Source organism: Rhinolophus hipposideros (assembly GCF_964194185.1).
Source record: "Rhinolophus hipposideros genome assembly, chromosome: 4".
In the NCBI taxonomy this organism is placed as follows: Eukaryota; Metazoa; Chordata; class Mammalia; order Chiroptera; family Rhinolophidae; genus Rhinolophus; species Rhinolophus hipposideros.
Genome location: NC_138050.1, coordinates 12,641,348 through 12,662,592, shown reverse-complemented (window position 1 = coordinate 12,662,592; position 21,245 = coordinate 12,641,348). Strand labels below are relative to the sequence as shown.

The 21,245-nt window shown below is 37.8% G+C and overlaps 2 protein-coding genes across 5 annotated transcripts in view; one reads left to right on the top strand and one right to left on the bottom strand.

Moving 5' to 3' along the window:
• The window catches only part of NBEA (neurobeachin), a 656,028-nt gene that overhangs the window by 179,993 nt on the left and 454,790 nt on the right, over positions 1–21,245 (bottom strand). For all 4 annotated transcript variants that reach the window (XM_081046841.1, XM_081046842.1, XM_081046843.1 and 1 more), the window contains one exon: positions 20,351–20,487. In XM_081046841.1, coding sequence (XP_080902967.1) covers positions 20,351–20,487 — 137 coding nt within the window. The remainder of the gene's footprint in view (positions 1–20,350; positions 20,488–21,245) is intronic.
• Positions 16,172–19,036, top strand: MAB21L1 (mab-21 like 1). Its single transcript, XM_081046844.1, has one exon. It carries the CDS (start codon positions 16,659–16,661, stop codon positions 17,736–17,738), a length of 1,080 nt encoding a protein of 359 aa, XP_080902970.1. The 5' UTR covers positions 16,172–16,658; the 3' UTR covers positions 17,739–19,036.

The following is a 21,245-nucleotide window of genomic DNA, read 5'->3' as shown; positions in this document are numbered from 1 at the left end:
AGAAAAGAGGTCAACATTGTCAAGAGGCCATGATGCTTTGTGAATTAAGAGGTTAAAATAATCTTTAAGTGTAGTTACAATAGCATTATTACAAACATAATATTCAGCAGCATTAACCGATGACTTCCCTTTCTTTCTTCCTGCTTTCCTATCATTTTTCCTCCTTCCCTTTCTCTTATCTTTCTTTTCTTCTTTCCTTCCTTCCTTCCTTCCTTCCTTCCTTCCTTCCTTCCTTCCTTCCTTCCTTCCTTCCTCCCTCCCTCCCTCCCTCCCTCCCTCCCTCCCTCCCTCCCTCCCTCCCTTTAAATAGATATTTCTTGAGTATTTTATACACCAGGCACTATTTTAGATTCTGGGTATATAGCAATGAAGAGACAAAAACCTTGCCCTCCTTGACAGCCTACATTTAAATTGAGGGAGACAGACCTTGATCAAGATAAATAAGTAAAAACACGTTAGTGATAAGTTGCAGGGAGAAAAACGAAGGCAGAGAAGGGGATAGAGAGAGTCTGGTGGGATGTACTGCAATTTCCGATGGGGTAAACATCTGATGGGTGTAAGGGGAAAGTCAGCGGATACTAAGAGCAGAGAGCTGCACACAGAGTTATCACCAAATGCACAAACCCCACGGTGCGTGGGTGCCAATGTGCTCGGAGAAGACAAAGCAATAGTGACAGTAGTAGGCGCTATCAGAAGGTTAGGGGGTAAATAGGGTGGGAAGGTGTTGATTGTAGGACTAATACATCACCTTATGGATTTAGATTTTTATTCTGAGATGGAAAGCCAATAGGCAGCTGTGAACTTAAGGGTGGCATGATCTTTCTTTTATTTTTAGCAAATCTTTCTGACTGCTATGTCAAAAAAGAGTATAAGGGTACAATAGGGATGGGATAAGGAAGAAAGCCAGGACACCTCTTGGGTAACTAATAGTATACCTAAGAGATGACGGTGACTTGACCAGGATTGAAGCTGTAAAGTTGCTGAGAGGTGTGAGATTCTGGAGGATTTGCTCATGAGCTGGATGATGGGTATAAAAACAAATGAGGAGTCCAGGATGACAGCCAAGTTATTGGGCTAAGCAACTGGGGAAACGAAGTTGCCATTGCAGGAGGAGCAGGCTTGGGTTGGTTGAAGAGCAGTCCCTCAGTTTAGGTATGTTATGCTTGTTATGCATATTACATATGTGAGAAGATGTTGGGGAGACAGCTGGATAAATGAGTTTGAAGTTGAGGGGAGAGGTCTTGGCTGGATATAAATTTGGAACTCACTAATGTGTTTTCTTGGAAAGTATTCATTCGTTCACCACTGAGTATCTGCTCTATACTATCAAAACAACCAGCAAAATTAATAAGTTCTTCTATTGGGAAGTACAGGATAGATACTTACTTATTCATTCAACAAATATTCACTTACACACTGCTAGATAAGCTCAGGGTTGTAGAGACAGAAAAGTTGGATTTGAATCCTGGTTCTGCAGCTACTGTATGAACTTGGGTAATACCAGCTTAGAAAAAAGTCTAACATTTTTATATGTGTTCATTCATTTAATGCATGCGCTAATCCTGTGCTGTAGATATTATTATCCCTATTTTACAGGTAGGAAAACAAACAGGATAAGTTTAGTGTTATGACTAAGAAAGTGGGTTCTGGAGTCTGGATTCAGACGGGCTGGCTGAAGAATCTCAACTGCAAACTCCTAGCTTTGTCAGCTTGGAGCAGTTCCTTGACTTCTCTGTGTTTCAGTACCTTCACAATGAAACGACAGCAGCAGTATCTACTTGATGGTGTTGAAGGGAGGAAGGTGCCGTAAGACAGATGAAGCACCTGGCACAATGCCTGACATATAATAAGAACTCGGTATTAACTAATTTTATCAGCTCATTCTTTGTCACTTTTAAAGATGTGAAAATTAAAAACAACAACAACAACAACAACAACAACAACAAAACATGTTCTTGAAGCCCAAGCAATAATGACCTCCAACTTTTTCCTTCAAGGTTCTAAGACATGTTATTTGAGTACTTAGCTGTCTTTCATGCAACGGGTAAAATAAGAGGAAGAGGAGAGTAATGTGTTGGGTCAGGGTATACAGTTGGTCAGAACTTATCAGAGGAAGCATTAAGCATCTTGCAATAAGAATCAAGGCTGTCCACCTGGTTCCGACGTCAGTATATAGGCAGTGGAGTTGGTGACCTACACTATTTTCTTCGGTATTTCAGTGCATCTAATAGAGTGGTCTTTGTCCTGTAGGTATTAATTATCTGGGTTCTAGAGTATGGTGAAGAATACATTTTGGGATCAATCACAATTCTTAATGAATTCTGCTATGGTTTCTAGACTACAGGAGACCAAGGAGGATATAGGTTACAAAAATTCCCTAGCTGAAGAGACTTTGGTACCTTATTTACTGAGTGCAAGGCTTTAATCAAGTTATAGCCTTCTTAGGCTGGCAACTCTGTCTGTCCTCATTGTAGTATGCCCTCAGTAAGCTACCAGGTCTTAACCTGCACAACCAAAGTGCCACTCACTGAAACAGTTACATCAGGAAAAGCAAGCAAGTTGATGGGATTTAAAGTGTTACAGGCCACTGAATCACTGACTACTTGGTGAGGGCATGTGGAGAAATGTCATTCCTAGCACGGCTGGTACAGTGAAGCCATAGTGATGAAACAGCTTTGAAACATGGAGGCTGTTCATAAGGACTTAAAAAAATCTGATTGCCTTAGAAAACCTAATTCATAAATAGGAATCTTCCATTAATAATTTGAAATATTTTACTTGTACGTTTTATTTCCCAGTAGTACATTTTTTAAGAGGCTCTCATCACTTGATGCTTTCTATCCCATTATCTATTCGCAAGTACCGTAAACATTGTGAGATAGAAACAAAAACAAAAGATGGCAAAGAACTGCCATTCCCCTCAACCCAGGAGACTGACAAATAATATAAACTTTTACTTTGAAATATGTTTCTCAGCATGTCACATACCTAACTTATTTTTAATGCCCATCAAACAAACATAAAAATAGAGTAGCTGCATCAGCACAGTGCTAGGAAAAAAATAAGTGTCATAGATTATGATTTGGAGAATTCTTAGGAATGAGACAAGACCGTAAGAATAAATCATTTAGAGAATTAGCTGTGTTCCAGGCTTCATTAGATCTAATTATCCCCAAATATGCTCAGCAGAATGCACTTGGGTCAGCTGGGACTGACACACAATAGAGGAGGCAACTTATAAACTCCTCAAAGCACAGACAGAGTTCATAAAACAACGGCTTGTGCATTTAGATTCATGTGATAACACCTCTTATTGCATAAGCCACCAGATGAAACAGATGGAGCAGCCCTGCACTTGAGAATGTTTCTTTTGTAAAAGCACTGGACTTCCTTATTCTCCATTCAAGACACAAACTGCAAGAAAGCCAAATCTGAGGCAGACTGTCTTTGTGTTTTATTACCTAGATGTCACAGCAATCGTAAATAAAGTATTAATGAAATATCCTCATTTAGGAAAAAAACAAAACAAAACAAACCTTGGCCAAATGAAAACATGCGCCTACACTTACAGAAATTTAAGGCTTTAAAATAAATAACACGGTCACAAAAAATTAATAAACATGTTTTCTTCTTCATAACTCATAGTGAAATACAAGAAATGCATTTTGCATTTTATCAATTATTTAATATTGGTCACCTTTTACTACATAGTCTTCGGAATAAGATTTTCCAGCAGTATATTCATTATTTAATGGGGGCGTCTTTACCGTACATTCAGTAATTCTGTGTTCCCGTATATTCAGTTCTAGGCATTACTTTGAAGGAAATAATATAGCTGAATGGGCTCTGACTGATGAAACTATTTTAACTTGATAAAAAGTTTTCACACTGACTTCAACTTATTAAATATATCACTTTAAAAAAGGATTTACCTCCGCTTGTGCCAAATTATTTAGAAATGAATGTTATCAAAAAGTAGAAATATTAAAGAATCGATATGAAAACTATTCTAAAAGTATAATAAGACTTTATAAAAACCTTTGTTTCCATTAAAAAACCTTTGTTTCCATTCATTAGTTTTTCTGTGTATTGTTTCAGCATATGGGAAACTTGTAGATTCCATTTGTAGGCAAAAGAAATGTTGACAAAGCAAAATTGATAAATATGTCAAAATACCTGTATAAAAAGTATATTCTTCATACCAAATGGGGCTTATTAGTTAAGCCTCGAAAAGCTAGTATTTCAAGTGTGTGGCAAGAACTATAGAAAGGTTGTGAATATTTAGTGAATTTAATCTATTTAAGGGAATTAGCCTCTTTAGATACATAGGCTGAACAAAAGCAGTAAATTCATTTTAGTTAAATTCTGTTTTGCTATGGATGCTCTATATGTAGCCTATGACAAATTTTAAGAAAGAACTATTGTGCCTTAGTATTGTGAATTAGTATTCAGAACAATAACACCTAATTTGTTATTTATTACAAGTCAAATCATGGGAAAAAATAGCTAAAAATAGGAAGACAAAATGAATTGGATAAACAAAGTCATGTACTTAGGACCCCAGTGACACATTTTTGTTTTTTTTTTTCTTTCTCCCCGCCCCCACTAACACATTTTTAAACAAATAAGATATTTGTTGACACACAGCTTAGCATTTGTCTACATGTTTATGAAGGTAGCCCCAAAAGCTAGTATGACCATGTTTCACGTAATAGATGCCTCACCACTCTACATTCGTGGATCCATTCTGGGAGTAATGGACACTAGGACCCACATCTGAAGAAAATGATGTACGAGAATGAGTCCCGAATGATGAGGTGACTTATAATGTGCTGTAGGTGAAATGGCTGAAAGCCCAGAGTATATGATATCTTAAATACTGAATTTAAATGACTTATTTTTGTTAAAAGGCTAAGACTGCGTAGAAGGAAAACGAGGCACCGAAAGGTGAAAGTTTCAAGAAGGAAGACTTTGGTTCAATATGAGGAAGAGCTTTCTAACAATTAGAACTGTGTATAAGTGCAAGTAACTGTCTGAGTAGATAATGAATTTCTCGTCGATGGAGGAAAAACAGAGGTTGGATGATGACCATTCCTTAGTAATGTTCTAGACAAGATTCAGACAGTTAACAAGGAGGATTGCATTATATTCTCCTCCTGCCCTGGTAGAAAATGTCTGACTTACGAAGTAGAGTTAGTTTGTTCCAAAGTAGACACAGACAACAGTTTAGTGGTCACCAGAGGGTAAGGGAGGAGGGAGGCTGGCAGAAGAGGGAAAAGGGGATCAAATATATGGTGATGTGTTATAGAAATGTACACTTGAAACCTACGTAATTTTACTAACCAATGTCACTCCAATAAACTTAATAAAAAAGAATTAGTTTGTTCCTCCCAGCACTAATTACAAGATACATTTTAATAAAATGGTCACTGTAAATTCTATGTAATTTTTATATATAATGGAATACTTACAACTTACTAACGATTAGTACCGATTAATAATTATAAGTAGATTTCTTTAATTAAAATACATAAAAGTAGAGCATTTGTAACACAATTAGATGTATCATTAAGAAAAAGACCTTATATCGTATACTATCTATACCAAAGAAAATTTTCGCAAGGAAAAAAACCAATTGGTATGCACATAGCTTTCTTGGAAATGATTGCATTTAAATTCACGATAAAAGAGTGTTTTCAATGTGTCTTGAATTAAAAGATGTATAATATTGTGGACTATATAACTCATTAATGTCACAGAGTAAAACTATATGTATAAAAAGAAAAGTGTATACATACTTTACTCAAGTATTGCTAAAGTAATTGTTTCTCTTCATCATTTTGATAAAGTTATATCCCATTAGTCTTAGGTGTTTCAATGAAGTGGTTCTTTAGGTAAATTAGTCCAATTTGATATTCATTAAATAATATTTAAATGTGTATTTCTGATCAATACATTGTCATAAAATAAAATTAATAACATAAAAGGTTCTCAATATTTACTTAATTAAATGAATTCTATAAGGAACTTAGTCTTTATAATTCATCAAACAATCTATTCTAAATGTAAATGTAAGCCTGTAGTTTCTTTTCAGAACAATACTTATTATTTCTGGGTACAGACGGACATGCACACATGCATTCATGCCTACATACAACATATGGTCTAGATATTGTAGCGTTAAGAGCAGTCTCAGTCCGACAGACCTAGTTCTGACATTCCTGGTGTGACCCTTGTTAAGACAATCATCCGTTCTAAACCTCAGTTTCTTTACTTGTAAGTGGGAATGATTCTTTGTTGTGAAGATTAAAAGAGATTAAATACTCATTATTAGTGGTCCTCATTCTTTATCACCCATTTCTCTTAACTCAAGAAGTTATTTTAGGTATCAAATTGTATTAATGCATATAAAAGTATTTTGTAAATTAAAAATGTTGCAATTGTAAAGTATTACCTCATTTAATATGCAATTTATCCCCCTGCATTACATTATGGTTAATGGCATTCATTAGAATTTTGAGTAATCCATGTAGATGTATATATCATAATACAACAAATTTCTATAGAACAAGTTAACAACCTAAAACAAAAGCCCAAGTTTGAAAATAGAGAAAACAATTGTTAGCAATAATTGTTCTCTAAGTCTTTTGGACTAATCCACAGAGTGTTAAAGAAATAACATAATCATTTATTTGGAAGACTGGGCCTATCACACAGCAGGAGAATAGAGGTTTTACTATTCCGTGGAAGAGGAGGACAGAATACATTTCCCACCAAAATGTCACCAGTCTATTTTCTGGCCTAAACAATGTGGAGAATTTTCTCAATAATTCACACTACCTGAATTATATGCAGAGTTCAAATACACACTCCAGTGTGGTGTGAAGTAAATATCTACATAGAGTTTCTCATCTGAGGATATTACAGCATTCAAGGCTTAAGATTGTAAACTATACAAAGGTTTGGAAATTAAAAAATAACTGTTATTTGATATCGTGCGGATTTTTGTTTTTAAAGATACAGATATTGAAACTATCATAGCTGATCATTTCGTTCTGACAAGAGTGTAAAAGGTTAAGTTACTATCTGAAGAAAGGTAATCTGGTTGCCTTTCACAGCAGCCTGTGAGCTCTGCAATCTGCATAGAGAGGGGCATTTGTCATCATTAGCTGAGCTGTGACAGCTGGCACCCAGGGTGTCCCAGAATCAAGAAGTGGCAGAGACACTCTTGGTTTAGGTTGCCATGAAGTATAGGAGGTTTCTTGAGGATCAAGTATATTTTATGAAAAGATTCGTGATGTAACGAACAGCAGTGAACACGTTTGAATTTTCCATAACATGGATAATACAATGATAGCACATCATTAGCAGGTTGCCTCTAGACAACAAGATGCCAGATTACAGTATGAATCAACCTCTACTGCCTGCCACTTAGAGAGGGAGAATTGTTTTCAGCACCCCTATAGCTCCAGCAGTCATTTGTTTTCAAGGCTGGATTAAGGTGATCAATTGATTAAGTATATTCAAGACAACAGATTGAAGATGGAAAAGAATAGTTCTCAGACATATTTTAAATTTGGTTGTAAACAATGCGTGACATCTTAGGAATGAGCACACCCAATATAGTCTCCATCCTTTTGATAACATGAATATGAAATTTAAGTCATTCACACAGATGCAATACTCCAACTCTTTGAGGTATATATAATTGATAATAAGTATTTAAAAATATCCCATGCCAAAAGTTTAATAGCAGAATCTTTTAAAGACATGAGTGCTACTAACCGTGGGTCTGAAATAGCTGTGGTTAACATATTTAGAGAAGAATATTTAAAACTTTAAAATGTTATGAATATGTTTGTCTTGTTAATGCCAAACTATATAAAGCAAAAGAAAGTTTAAATTAAGAAATAGGCTGATCAGATCTTTGCAAAATAGGAATGCTACAATCCCTTTAAAAATCATCAATGTTTGGAAACATAATCAATAACACTAGGTTTTATATTATTATGTAAACTAGTTTTCCACAAATAAAACTAATTTTTGTGTTAATGTAAAATCTATGCAAATACATGCAGTCATTTATCAGGAAAGCTGACAAGCATTCCATATTGGAGGGGGAAATGAAGCTGCCTCAAGAATAGAGGCAATTAATTATTTCTGTATTTTTTCTTCTTCTGTCTTGAGGCACAAAAGTTATCCATCCAGTTAAAACAGCAAATGAAATAAAGAGATTTTTTTTTTTTTTTATTTAAACACATATGGCTTTTGCCTGCAATACTGATCACCACGAGGCCTACAGATGCCCGTGGCTAAATTGTACACTGGCAGATGCACACATGGGAAAACTGAGCTAATGCAGCGTGGCGAGCAAAACAAATGAAGAACTGAATTTGCTAGCGAAAGAAAACAACAACCACCAAAAACCCAGAAACACCAAAACCCCTCCAAAAAACCCCCACATTTTTCTTTTTGCCCCAGTGAGTTGATGTGATTTGCTTACAAAATATAGGTTGAGGTTGCAAAAAAAAAATTCATCTCAGCCTGTTGCAAAACAGTAGAAAGCAATATGAAATAAGTGAAGGTGTTTTATGTATAGGTTTGCACATTATGCATGTGAATGATGGAGCGATATATTTTTATTTATATGGACAGAATGGCTAGCAATGTTAAAACCTCAATTTCACAATTAAGTTTGTGAGATTCAAAATGGTCATAGTACATGTGACTGGATACTGTGGAAATTCCAGTTATAATTTCAAAAATCCATTTAGCTGCAATCTCTTCAAGTATTATTGAAAACTCTAAGGGTTATTATGAAACAATCTCGCAGATGTGATATTATATCCTGGTGGCCACAAGAATCCTATATTTAGTAGCTGTTTCCTTTTAACAGGTTAACATAAAAAATGTATAGAGGTCAATTCAATCTTTTACTATCTGAAACACTGGGGTTATATGTGTATGTGTGTGTGTGTGTGTGTGTGTGTGTGTGTGTGTGTGTACAGCCTGCATACACGGGCTATTTTGCAAACCATAAAAAGAACATACATCCTAAAAATGGTTTAAGATTATTAAGAAAGCAATAACTTCTTTCTTAATAGGCCTGTAAGCATGCCTAACATTAAAATTTCTATTGTAATTGCCAAATTAAGATATAAAACAGAAAGCATTTAAATAATTTTATATCTTAAGGGAAGAAACAGAAGATTAGCTGAACCATTCTAAGTTATAGCAAGGCAAAATATCCTAATCAATGCTTACGCTCCTACAATTTAAGAATTCTCTACTTGGAGTTATTTATAACCATCTAAATTTAAATGACAATGTAGATTTATACAAAATTAGGATTAGAAGCGTATGTTACAAGAAGGCATATATATTAATTAATATAAACTCGTTGGCCTTGTCCCCCAACACTCAAAGGAAGGGTTAATTTACTCAAAATGTAGAAGTAAAATGTAATTTAAATATTGAGACGAGATTTATTTCTCTAGTGACATAAAGCTAGTATCATTACGAATGTGCCTCAAATGTTGGTAACTTATTTGAGGAACCCGTTTCTTAATACATATTTTGATGTGAAAACTGTAAACTATGTTCACAAGACTAATATATACATTCACGCTATCATAACAAATATTAGTAGTTCTTTGAAAAATGAATCTTTTGCCAAGTATTAATGTCACATGTTAAAATTAAACAATCTTTATGTAAAACCCAAATTGTAAGCCTATTGTATGTATATCTGAAATATTTTATATTATACCTCTACTCAGTGTTTCTCTGGTTAAAACTGGTTTTAAATTAGAAGCATAATAAAATAATAAATACCAGGGGAATACATAAAGACATTTACAGTCCACAGTTTTTTTGATATAAAACTAAAACACCCAGTTATAAATTAGTCATAAAATTTACAAATTAAAAAATAAAACAGGGGCATGAGGAAATTCTTTTGTGGCAATGGAAATGTTCTATGTCTGTGTTAGACTAATGTTATATGACGGTCTATATAGTACTACTGTATGCAAATTATACAGCAATAAACTTGACTTAATATAATAAAAAAGATTTAACATGAAAATTTTAAAAATGCTCTATTTTTTATTTCAATGGTTTCACAAGTTTGTATTAGAAACACTATGACTTACAGAGTCTTTATGCTTTTTAGTTGGTCTAAATGTTTAGATGAAATGATTAAAAAGATGTAGATTTAAAAGTATTAACTACTTATTAGCACTTTTTTGACTTGATATTTTTGACACATTGTGCTTTCAAGAAATAGTGCACATTGTTATAATAAAATACATGTTAGAATAGTAAAAATAATCATACATAAATGGAAATGAAATATTTTTAGGTGGCGTCTTCTCAGATAATGTTGTAATCTCTATATCCATATGTAAAGCTATAAAGGAAATTCATATTTATAAACTAATTTTCTTTTTCTATAAATCATTTATTGCATGTAAGGTACGTGATAAAAGGTGATACTTTTCTATTTAATGTAATTATCCTTTTAAATTATTACTCCAGTAACTGATCATTAAAAAGGTAAATCCTAGTTTAGAGGAACTGCTTTGTTCATTAAAAAATAAGCAGCAAAGCTGTAAATTCAAAATAGGAAAGGTGATTTCATTTTGGACATGCATCTCTAGGAGTTGATTACATACCATACTTTAGTCTCAAGGCCATGATGAGTATTTTCAGTGGCTTAATCGCATACAGTATGGGACAGTAATGAGAGATATGCAGTCCTGGAGGACCCACTACAGATGTACAGATGAACAGACACTAATCACATCTGATTCCATTGTTTTCTTTAAGTGCAAAAACACTGTAGTGTACTAAGAGAGCCAGGGAAGTAGACATACTATATGCAAATGTCGGTTATTCTGTATGCGGTATGGGTTAAGGAACACCTAGTTTAAATATTTTCATATAGGAAAGAATCACATGAACCCATTTATCTTGTCAGAATATGTCTATAATATCCCAGTGAAAAATCTAAGCTGAAACCTAACAACATGAGTTTAAATTTTATAACTTATAAAGGTAACAGTGACTTTCTGTCTTTCTGCGTTACTTTGTTTATCCCATGTTTCCTAGAATATAACACTTCAGGAAATATTATTTTGCCATTGCCATTTTCAAGGCTTCCAAGTGTTAAGGACCATGGTATTTAATTGTTTTATATTCATCAATAGTACTCAAATTTATAATAATTGTGTGCTTGTGACTTTTTTGGATTTTTTTTTCTAAATGGTGACTTTTAAATCAAGGCTGTCCAAGAAACTAAATAAATGAAATGAAAAAGTCAAGTTGATTAGATCGTAAAGGTCTATGAGAGACTGGAATATTGAAATCAACACTTCCTTCATAGTACTCAATAAATGAATGACTAGCCCCAATATCCTTAAATGTTTGGGAAGGGTTAGATCACATTTATTTTGAACAATAAGAAAACGTTTTCAGTGATGACCCTCCCAAATTTTTCAGTTTACAGATGCAACGTAAAGTATCCTGTACTTCTGCGTATACATTCAAAAGAAATTAGGACATTAAGATAATTATCTAAATAACCCAAGCTTTAAATTTGTTTTTCCACCAAAAGAAAGGTTTTAACAGTTATCCAAAATCATCTCAACTCTGCAAATCTAGCAATGGTGATAATTCTCCTCAAGTATACTTTCAACTTCCAGCTTTAATCTCAAAAGTACTTCCTTTTCAACATTTATTAGCACCAAGAACAAGTTTACTAAGTAACATTGTAGGAAAAATAAAAGTACTCCCCACTACAAATGTGACTATATGGTCCTGTACTATGGGGGTGAGGAAAACTGAGGCAACAGCCTTCATCATTCACGTGAAGAATCAATTTTTAAAAATCAACCGCAATGATCAGGATTTTAATTTGAAGAAATAAAATAGGGTCTAAAATGTGCAAACAGTGATCTCTCTGGTTTCACTTTGTCATAAACCTGCTATTAAAATATGAAATAATTGTTTTAAGAAATCACTGAAACTTTTGAAGCTCTCAAGCTACTTTGTTTCAAGTGTTCTTATTTACACCAGGAGTCACAACGGGAAGAAAGGTATAGGTGCCATCAAATTAGATTACCGGAAAAAATCCCTCTATTTTACTTTATTTAATGTGACACATAAAGAAAACCCTGCACAAATATCTGTCTTTAATTTCTCTAGTGTAAAAAAAAAAAAAGAAATATATTGTGTCTGGCAGAATGAAACAGATGAAATAGCCTGGGTGCATTTAAAAAAAGAAGAGGGGGGTAGAAATCAGATGCTTACAATGAGCCTTCAAAGCCACTCCAGCAGTAGGGATAAATAATTCAATAAACTCGAGTTCATATTCTTTTTATCTCCCCAGTGTAATAAGCACATATTAAAAAAATAAAACTTTAAATTCACGAATACTCGTGAACAGAATAGCAGCCAGCAGATAATGAAAAAACACAAAACACTATCTTTGTGCGCATGTAACGTGTGCATGTCCTCTAACAGACACATTTTTCCAGATGAAAGGTCACAATTGTTGAAATTTATGAACGTGTTATTTAAAGTAGGTGTTTTTAAAACACAAAAACCTTGCATTCCTACATTCTCAACACAATAGACTTTTTCTTTAAACCTAATAAGGCGACTATTTATGCCTTACTTTGTTTATCCCATGTTTCCTAGAAAATAGCACTTTAGGAAACATTATTTCGCCACTGTCAGTTTGAACTCTTCCAAGTGTTAAGGACCGCAGTTTTGAATTGTTTTATATTCATCAATAGTACTCAAATTTATAATAATGGTGTGCTTATGACTTTTTCAGATTTTAGTTTCCTAAATGATATCTTTTAAATCAAGGCTGCCCAGTAAACTAAGTAATTGAAATGAAAAAGTCACATTGGTTAGACCTCACTATCCAAAATACCATTCAGATGTAAGCATCTCAAACTATCATTAAATCATTAGATTCTTGTGTGTTTTTTCCTTCAATTAAGTTAGTTTTCTTCAATTATCATCCTATTATTAGCTCATGTCAAAGATGCCTGCACAGTGTTCCACTAAAACAATTAACGTTTATATCCTAAAGCATGGGACACACACAAGCTTTTATTCTAGCACTAACTACTAAGATTATATTTATAGTAAGATAATATAAGTAAATCTGGTGTCATTTGAGTTGTTTCATAAACTTTTCAAATAGGTAAATCGATTGATTTTAAGCTATCTCTCTGTGTTATGTAATCATTTGGAATAACTAGCTTAGTAAGTCAAACGGTATTTCAATTCTTTTTTACCATACAATAGTTAAATTATCCCCATGAAACAAATCTATCTCCAAAACCTTCATTAAAAAGGCCGAATTATACAAATACATATACTATCTAAGTTCCTCTCCATAGGCCATTTCAATAAAAAAAGAATTAAGGGATAGAAAACACACTCAGAATAGTTGAATTCTCCCTTCCACAGGGAGAGGTGTCTGAGAGCACTGGAAGATTCAGCTACAAAAGCCAATTCATTTCACGTGTTCAGTGTAATAGAGAATGACCGCGTTGCAGCAACATGCAGCTCTTGCACTGGAGTTCTATCCTAGGGCGCCCACTTCACCCGCAGTGATAACAGCGGGTGGGTGAATCCTATGTTATGTAAATCACCGTCAGCTCCCTGGGTGAAGGGTGCTGAAGGAAGCAGCTCGGCAAACACTGTCCCGGTGTCCTTGAAACGGAATGACTTCACTTGCCTGGAACACTCGAGAACTAACGAGCTTCTTAGTCCTTTCTCACCATCCATTTTTCTTCCTCAAAGTGCAAATCGTTAGTGAAAAGGCCCGGGTTACACCAATTAGTTTGCACAAAGTGCTTCCGTGTTTAGCTTCGCTTTAACCCAATTAAGCAGCACAGTGAGCCCCGAAGATGTGCCACCTGCGCGCCTGGCTCCAGCGAGGCCGGCGGGAGCCCCTCGCGTCCTGCGCATCACACCCGCCAGGACCGCCGCGCCGCGGTCCCCCGATGGCCTCGGGGCCTCCACGACCCAGGCTGTCTCACGTCCTCGACAACCAAGGGTATTTGCAGGTGGCCCGGGAAATAGAGGGGTGAAGTCTCGGCCAAGCAACTCTGCCCTGAACCCCGCGGCCCGCGGCCATAAGGCGGATAGGTGGGCAGAGACCGTGGACTGCACCAGACGTGGAGAAACTGGGGACACCAAGTAAGGTTTTAAAATAACCCGCTCGCAGGGTGGGAAAAAAAAAAAAAAAAAAAAAAAGCCTCTGGGACAGTGATCAGAGACAGGAAAGAAAGATGGTCCGGGAGTGCGGAGCAGCGGGACACCGGGGGCCACAGGGAAGTCCACGGGGACCTGCGTTGGTTGCGGGGCAGAGGGGGCTTTTCTCCAGAGACCAAGGCGCATCTTTGCCTTGGTGGCCGCGAGTCCTCCGGCTCCGCTTTGCCTCCTCTTCCAATTGCCAAAAGGTAGCAGTGCGTTCACCCGCCAATTCCCGCAAAGTGGGGAGGGTCTGTTCCGGTGTTCCCAGTCCCGGCTAAGGGAATGGAAGGTTCTTGGGGAATAGAGCACATGACTGCCGTGAGCCCCAAATCTAACGTACCGTTTTAAGCCAAATCGGAATCCATCACAATTGGATAAGGAGAGAGTGAATAATCGGTGGCTCTGTGATGCTGTACCTGTGCGCTCCCATTCCCCCAAAAGCTCCAGCAAAATGTGGGAGCCCTGAACAAGATCTTGTTAAAAGCGGCTCTGAAAGAAAGTGCTTACAAACCTGTTCTCAGGAGTTAGAGGATTTTGCTGGAAATGAACTTAATTTGAAAGAGACGGCATCTGAATTAAAGGTAGGAGATTAAAAATCTGCCAAGGTTTTAAAAGTGCTGCATAACTCTTAAGTAGCATTTCTCTCCTTTCCTGTACATTAAGGATACAGTTGGTAACACCAGAAAGAAAATGTCCTATATAAATCCATTTCCCCCTCCTATTTCAAGGCTCCAAATTTAGAAATGTTGATTTCTTTCAAATGTTTCCAAAAATGATATTTAAATTTAAACCCCTGATGACTACAAATTAATTTCCTTTTAAAAATTTTAACCATGTTCCCTTAATCAAATCACATGAAATAGCACAAAATTAGAAGTCTACTGTCAGCTCAACACTAAGGACACTTAAGAGAGAGGAAATATATCCTTAATTTTACATCTGTAAGCAAGCCAGAAACCCAAACCTGCACATTTTCAGGACCGTTATCTGCCAGTAGGTCTCATCTCTATGATCGCTCTTGAATTTCACATATTAAAATACAGCTGACTGTGAATCCACATTAAAATAATCTCTCCATCACCGAGATAGTTGATTTTTCAAATATTTCTGTCAGTGCATACAAAACTTAGTGTCCTATGTGCAATGTGGGGCAAGTTTACCCCAGTACAAAAGAGGGCTGCGGGTGGGGGAGGGGTATACCAAACAGTTTTTAAACATCTTAACTTAAACGGATACAAACATTTAACACATTCAGCAATAATTTTCAGATTCCTTTCAAGAACTGCAAGTGAGGGACACACAGAGGTAAAACACCACATAACACTGACAAAAAAAAAAATCATTCTAACGTATAGGAACATCCAGAAAATTACATAGGTATTATTCCATCTAAAGCCAACTTCCACATACATGAAAGAGCAAACTTTCAATCTGCATTTTCAAAGAACTCGAGGAATAACAGACATTAAGGATCTTTCTCTAAATGCAAGTTAAGTGACTTTTGTTTTAGAAAACACCCATCTAGTTCACTAATTGATGGATGACCATTATTACACCTGTATTTGCATTTCGGCGGTAAAAAAGACAAGCAAGGTTTTTCAGCACCAAAGAGAACCACTTTGCCAAGTCTTTTCAAAGCGTCAATATGCTTCAAGTTATACCAAAGCTGAGAGATTCCTCTTGATTTCCAAAACTGTCTAGGTGGCCTGGGTGGTTTTCTGCCGGCAGCAGCCTCCTACCTTTAGTTCGTGTGCCTATATCCATGAGGGGGATTAATTAGCCGAGCTGGAGCTGAAGGAGGCTGTCGTGACGAGCCCAGTGGCGATTGGCCGCCAGCCTGCCTGGCCCTGCCTTTATAATTTCCACACGAGTGCATCTGGGCTCTGAGACAAACCGACAGCAGCTTCTTCTGACAAATACACACGCACACTCACCCCGACACACACTCAGCACACTTCTCCTCCATCTGATTAACAGTCCTGCACACACACTGATTCCGGGAAAGCGTAAATAAACACGGACAGGGTAGATTATTTTGACTCCTGGAAGAGCTTTGCTGGGTCTCAGCGCAACTTTTGTTTTTATAACTGAGAAGGTGATCTCTCCACGCGTTCCTCTCCCACCAGGATTCTTTAAAAGAGGAAGAGAGGCAGAGAGAGGGGGGAGAGCAGTGTTTCACTTTAAGACCGGCGGGGCGCCGCGGCACTCGGAGGGGAGCGCGGCCGCTCGGACGCCCGCGGCGGCGCGTCGGGACCGGTTCGGAGACGCGGCGAGCGCCGGGCCGTTTCTGCACGAAGTTGGCTCCCGCGCTAGCAGCCGCATTGGATCCCACAGCCTACTGCGAGACTCCGGTGTACAATCCGGATCTCTGCCCCAACATGATCGCGGCCCAGGCCAAGCTGGTCTACCATCTGAACAAATACTACAACGAAAAATGCCAAGCCAGGAAAGCTGCCATCGCCAAAACTATCCGGGAAGTCTGCAAAGTCGTGTCCGACGTGCTTAAAGAGGTGGAAGTGCAGGAGCCCCGCTTCATCAGCTCCCTCAACGAGATGGACAACCGCTACGAGGGCCTGGAGGTCATCTCCCCCACGGAGTTTGAGGTGGTGCTTTACCTGAACCAAATGGGGGTGTTCAACTTTGTGGACGACGGCTCGCTGCCCGGCTGCGCGGTGCTGAAGTTGAGCGACGGACGCAAGCGGAGCATGTCCCTCTGGGTGGAATTCATCACCGCCTCCGGCTACCTCTCGGCGCGCAAAATCCGGTCTCGGTTTCAGACGCTGGTGGCTCAAGCGGTGGACAAATGTAGCTACAGGGACGTGGTAAAGATGGTGGCAGACACCAGCGAAGTGAAACTGCGGATCCGGGATCGCTACGTGGTGCAGATCACCCCGGCGTTCAAATGCACCGGGATCTGGCCGAGGAGTGCTGCCCACTGGCCGCTTCCCCACATCCCCTGGCCGGGACCCAACCGGGTGGCGGAGGTCAAGGCGGAAGGGTTCAATCTCCTGTCCAAGGAGTGCCACTCCCTGGCCGGCAAGCAGAGCTCGGCCGAAAGCGACGCCTGGGTGCTGCAGTTCGCGGAAGCGGAGAACAGACTGCAGATGGGGGGCTGCAGAAAGAAATGCCTCTCCATCCTCAAAACCTTACGGGACCGCCACCTGGAACTGCCGGGCCAGCCCCTGAACAATTACCACATGAAGACTCTGGTTTCCTACGAGTGTGAAAAGCATCCCCGGGAGTCGGACTGGGACGAGTCGTGCCTGGGTGATCGGCTCAACGGCATTTTGCTGCAACTTATCTCCTGCCTGCAGTGCCGGCGGTGTCCTCACTACTTCTTACCCAATTTAGATCTGTTTCAAGGCAAACCTCACTCGGCGCTGGAGAACGCTGCCAAACAAACGTGGCGGCTGGCGAGAGAGATCCTGACCAACCCGAAAAGTTTGGAAAAACTTTAGAGGGCAATTGAATCAACAGCAGAAATGTGATTCCTCTTCTCACCTAATTACGCGTACACTTCCTGTTCGATTCCTACCTACCACCCCACTTGACAGTACAAACAATCGCTTCCTTAAAAAGGAATCCTAACACAATGTTTAGGCATCATCTCACCCACCCCTCCGAGGAGAGAAAAAAAAAGTGGGGGGAGCGGATAAAGGAAAACCCAGACCCATAAGTATTAGAAGATTTCTTTACAAAGGATTTCATATCTCCCTTGAAAAGTACACAATGATACCCGGAAAACAACCCGGCTGTAATGCAAGACCACAGGGAACACTCTCCTAATTATCAAAGGATTATAGCAATCCTGGTGATTTAGGTGGATCTGTCTGTGAGTAAACACGATTTGGATATGCCAACCCAAGGAAAGTGTAATGTATATTTTGATTTGTAACAAATATTGTGATCTCACATTGTCTTTGAAGTGTGAATGCTGGTGTTTTGTGATTTGGTGACCAGAAGTTAAATTGCCCTTTTGGATACTTCCAGAGGTTTTCCACTAACAAAGATACCATTGAAAGGTAGATTTCCTCCTGGTACTTTTATCTGTCTTTGAAAGTGTCTGAACTTTAAAAAGTTTACATTTTGTTTCAAATATATTGCTTGTTCTATTTCTAACATTCCATAAATATACTTGAAATGTTATTTAAATATATTCAAAGAAATTTGAATTCAGCTTATATAATAACGCTTGAATATCTGAATTATATATTTGAAAAATGCACTTGAAATACACTGGATAATTACTTTTGTGATTTAGATTTTAATTTCTGTTGCTGGTTTTTATTTAATTAGAAGCTAATAAATAAGGTAAAATAAAAGTTGTTGTGTCTCACTTAAAATTGTTTTTCTCTGAAAAGATGTAATGCTTCATTTTGAAAATAGAATCCACTTGAATATTTCAAACATTTTTAAAAAGATGTTAATGAAATCATTAAAAATAAAACCTTAACAACGTTGGAGAAAAGCTCTTTTTGTATAGTTATAGAAGACAATGATCTGCTCTCAGTTTCTAACTTATTTATAACACTATTTCTTTCCACAATAGACACAATTTAAATTTACCCATGAAAGCTTGCTCTTCTGGGTTAGTATTTCTGTAGCATTTTGATAACATGAGGGAAAAATGTCATGCCAGTTAAGATTGCTGAGTTAAAAATCAGACTAACTCGGAGAAAATGAACTTAACAAACTCATAATGAAAATTTTTGCAATTTTTATATGAAAACTGTTAATAAATGAAGATAATTTCTGACCACTTTATGTCAACCGTTATTTTTATGCAGTGTGCAATATTAGCTGAATAAATCAATCAGAAATCCAAAATTCCTTTTCACTTCATAAAGGCAAGCTAATGGCAAAAGCATGAAGACAAACTTTAAATTATTTAAAGTCAAAGACGCTACATTCAGACTCATTGGTAAAATTTAATTCTTTGGAGCTAGAAGCGAAAGAAGTCCTGTAACTATCTTCTAGAGTGTTTTAATAGGCAACAAGTGCGGGAAGGACTAATCACCTATGGCCTTAAGGTTGTTAGTTAATTCAGGTGGGGGTAAATTTTAGAATTTCAATTGCTATTCTACAAATAGCATTTTATAATGCTTTATTTCTATATAAAAATTTAAAGACTAAAGTTCTCGATCTATAGGAGCATTTGTCTCTATTTTAGACCAATTGCCTCTAAAAACTACTTTAAATGAAGATCTTTGTTAAAATGATTCTTGATTATCTAGCATGACACTTATGCTCTTGAATTCTTAAACTCAGAAAAATGTCTACAAATTGCACAGCAACACGGAAGTTAAAACAACAATAAAATTGATTTCAGAAGAAAGTTCAGAGGTGTAGAGGCATCCTAATACTCAAGTTTTAAAATCGACACAAGATATATTAAACAAATAAATATTTATGCATTTCAAATCATCCAAGTATGTATCTGCTGGCATTATTCCCACAGAAGAATACAAACTTTGAACATGGGAGTGCTAGTATACACTATATATGCACATTTTAAGTCAAAGCTCCTGGGAGAATCAGATTCACATGTAAAACCCAAATTCACATGTAAAACCCATTGTTATTTCAGGAGATGAAAAATGGATGTAATAATGGAGATGAATTTATATCTAAATGGTTTCTCCCCTCCCTTCAGTTTCCTTATAACTTTTCAATGAATAATAAGTCACATTGCAATCTACACTTTTGGAAATCCAAAGTGATATTAATTAGAAATTTCTAAAGGCCCTTCCTAGTTGTCCCAGAGAGCCTGAGATGCTGTACCCCAGGGAAGGGAGCAATTGGCTTAACTGCCAAATCTGCCCAAATGCACACAAAGGCACTCACGGAGAGACTGTTAAAATGTGCTTGCACTGGTAATACAGGTTTTAAAATTCCTTAATATAGTCTTCAGTCCCATAAAATAGAGCATGTGTTATTTCATTCATTTTATTTTCTACGAGAAGCTGGGAATCTGCTCCCCTCCCCCACTGTCATTTAAAACCTAGCAAAACTGAAAACCACTTCCTACCACAAAGCCACCAATACTGTACACGGAATCACTTTAACTCACTTTCGTGTCGATCTTCTTGAAGGCAGGATCATCCTCATCTACTTCGAAGTAGATTTCTGTCGTGGTGATGGAGAGAGTCCCTTTGGCCACCACCACGGGAGCGATGAGCTGGGCAGGCGTGCTGAGAACCACTGGGCCTGAAAGACAAGGGCTCCAGAGTCAGGCTGAGTCCCTGTGACCCTCTCCGGCTCCCTCCCCGAAGGGTACCACAGGTTTTTATTTTTAAAGATGCGCGAAAAAATGGTGCCTATCTCATGCGGCAAACTCCTTTCATGTGAAATAAGGTCTGCTTCGCTTGTACACATTACCTTACAAGGAGACTACAGATATTCTATAAAAACCCAAGAGATCGGGGTCTGAGTAAGTGACCTTAGCAAGCCAGTCGCAACTTCCTCCTAGAAATCCTAAATGGTTGGTGAGGCGCTGCCATTAACCAACTTACAAGTACAGAGCGGACTCCCTGAGGCCCGGGTTCTCCTTGGAGCACCCCGGCTTTCCGAGAGACCCTAGGCAGCCAGCACTGTCCCCAGGAACCAGCCTTCGCGTGAAGCCGGTCACTCGGCAGCAGCGCTCCCCAAGGATGAGCGGGAGGGTGTGAAGCGGGAGAGGATCGAAGTGTATAAATCCCACTGTACCAGCGGGTTTGCATCTTGCAGGGAGATTAATATCGGCGTCCCGAGGCGCGCCACGTACACATATACGCGCACACACGGACATTACATACATTTCTTATGTAGAAAAGAACGGAAATCGTAGTAGGGCTTTTCTCACTGAGAATCAGTCAAAAGTGATGGCTGTGAGACATCCGAACGAAACGATTCTCAGGAAGGCGTCCGAAAAGTTCTACTTCCTAACTTTTGAAACTAGAGGAATTAAGATGCAGTAAAAAAAAAAA

Bases quoted from the DNA above. Each gene is read 5' to 3' on its own strand.
- MAB21L1 (XM_081046844.1), top strand. From the start codon at position 16,659: ATGATCGCGGCCCAGGCCAAGCTGGTCTACCATCTGAACAAATACTAC.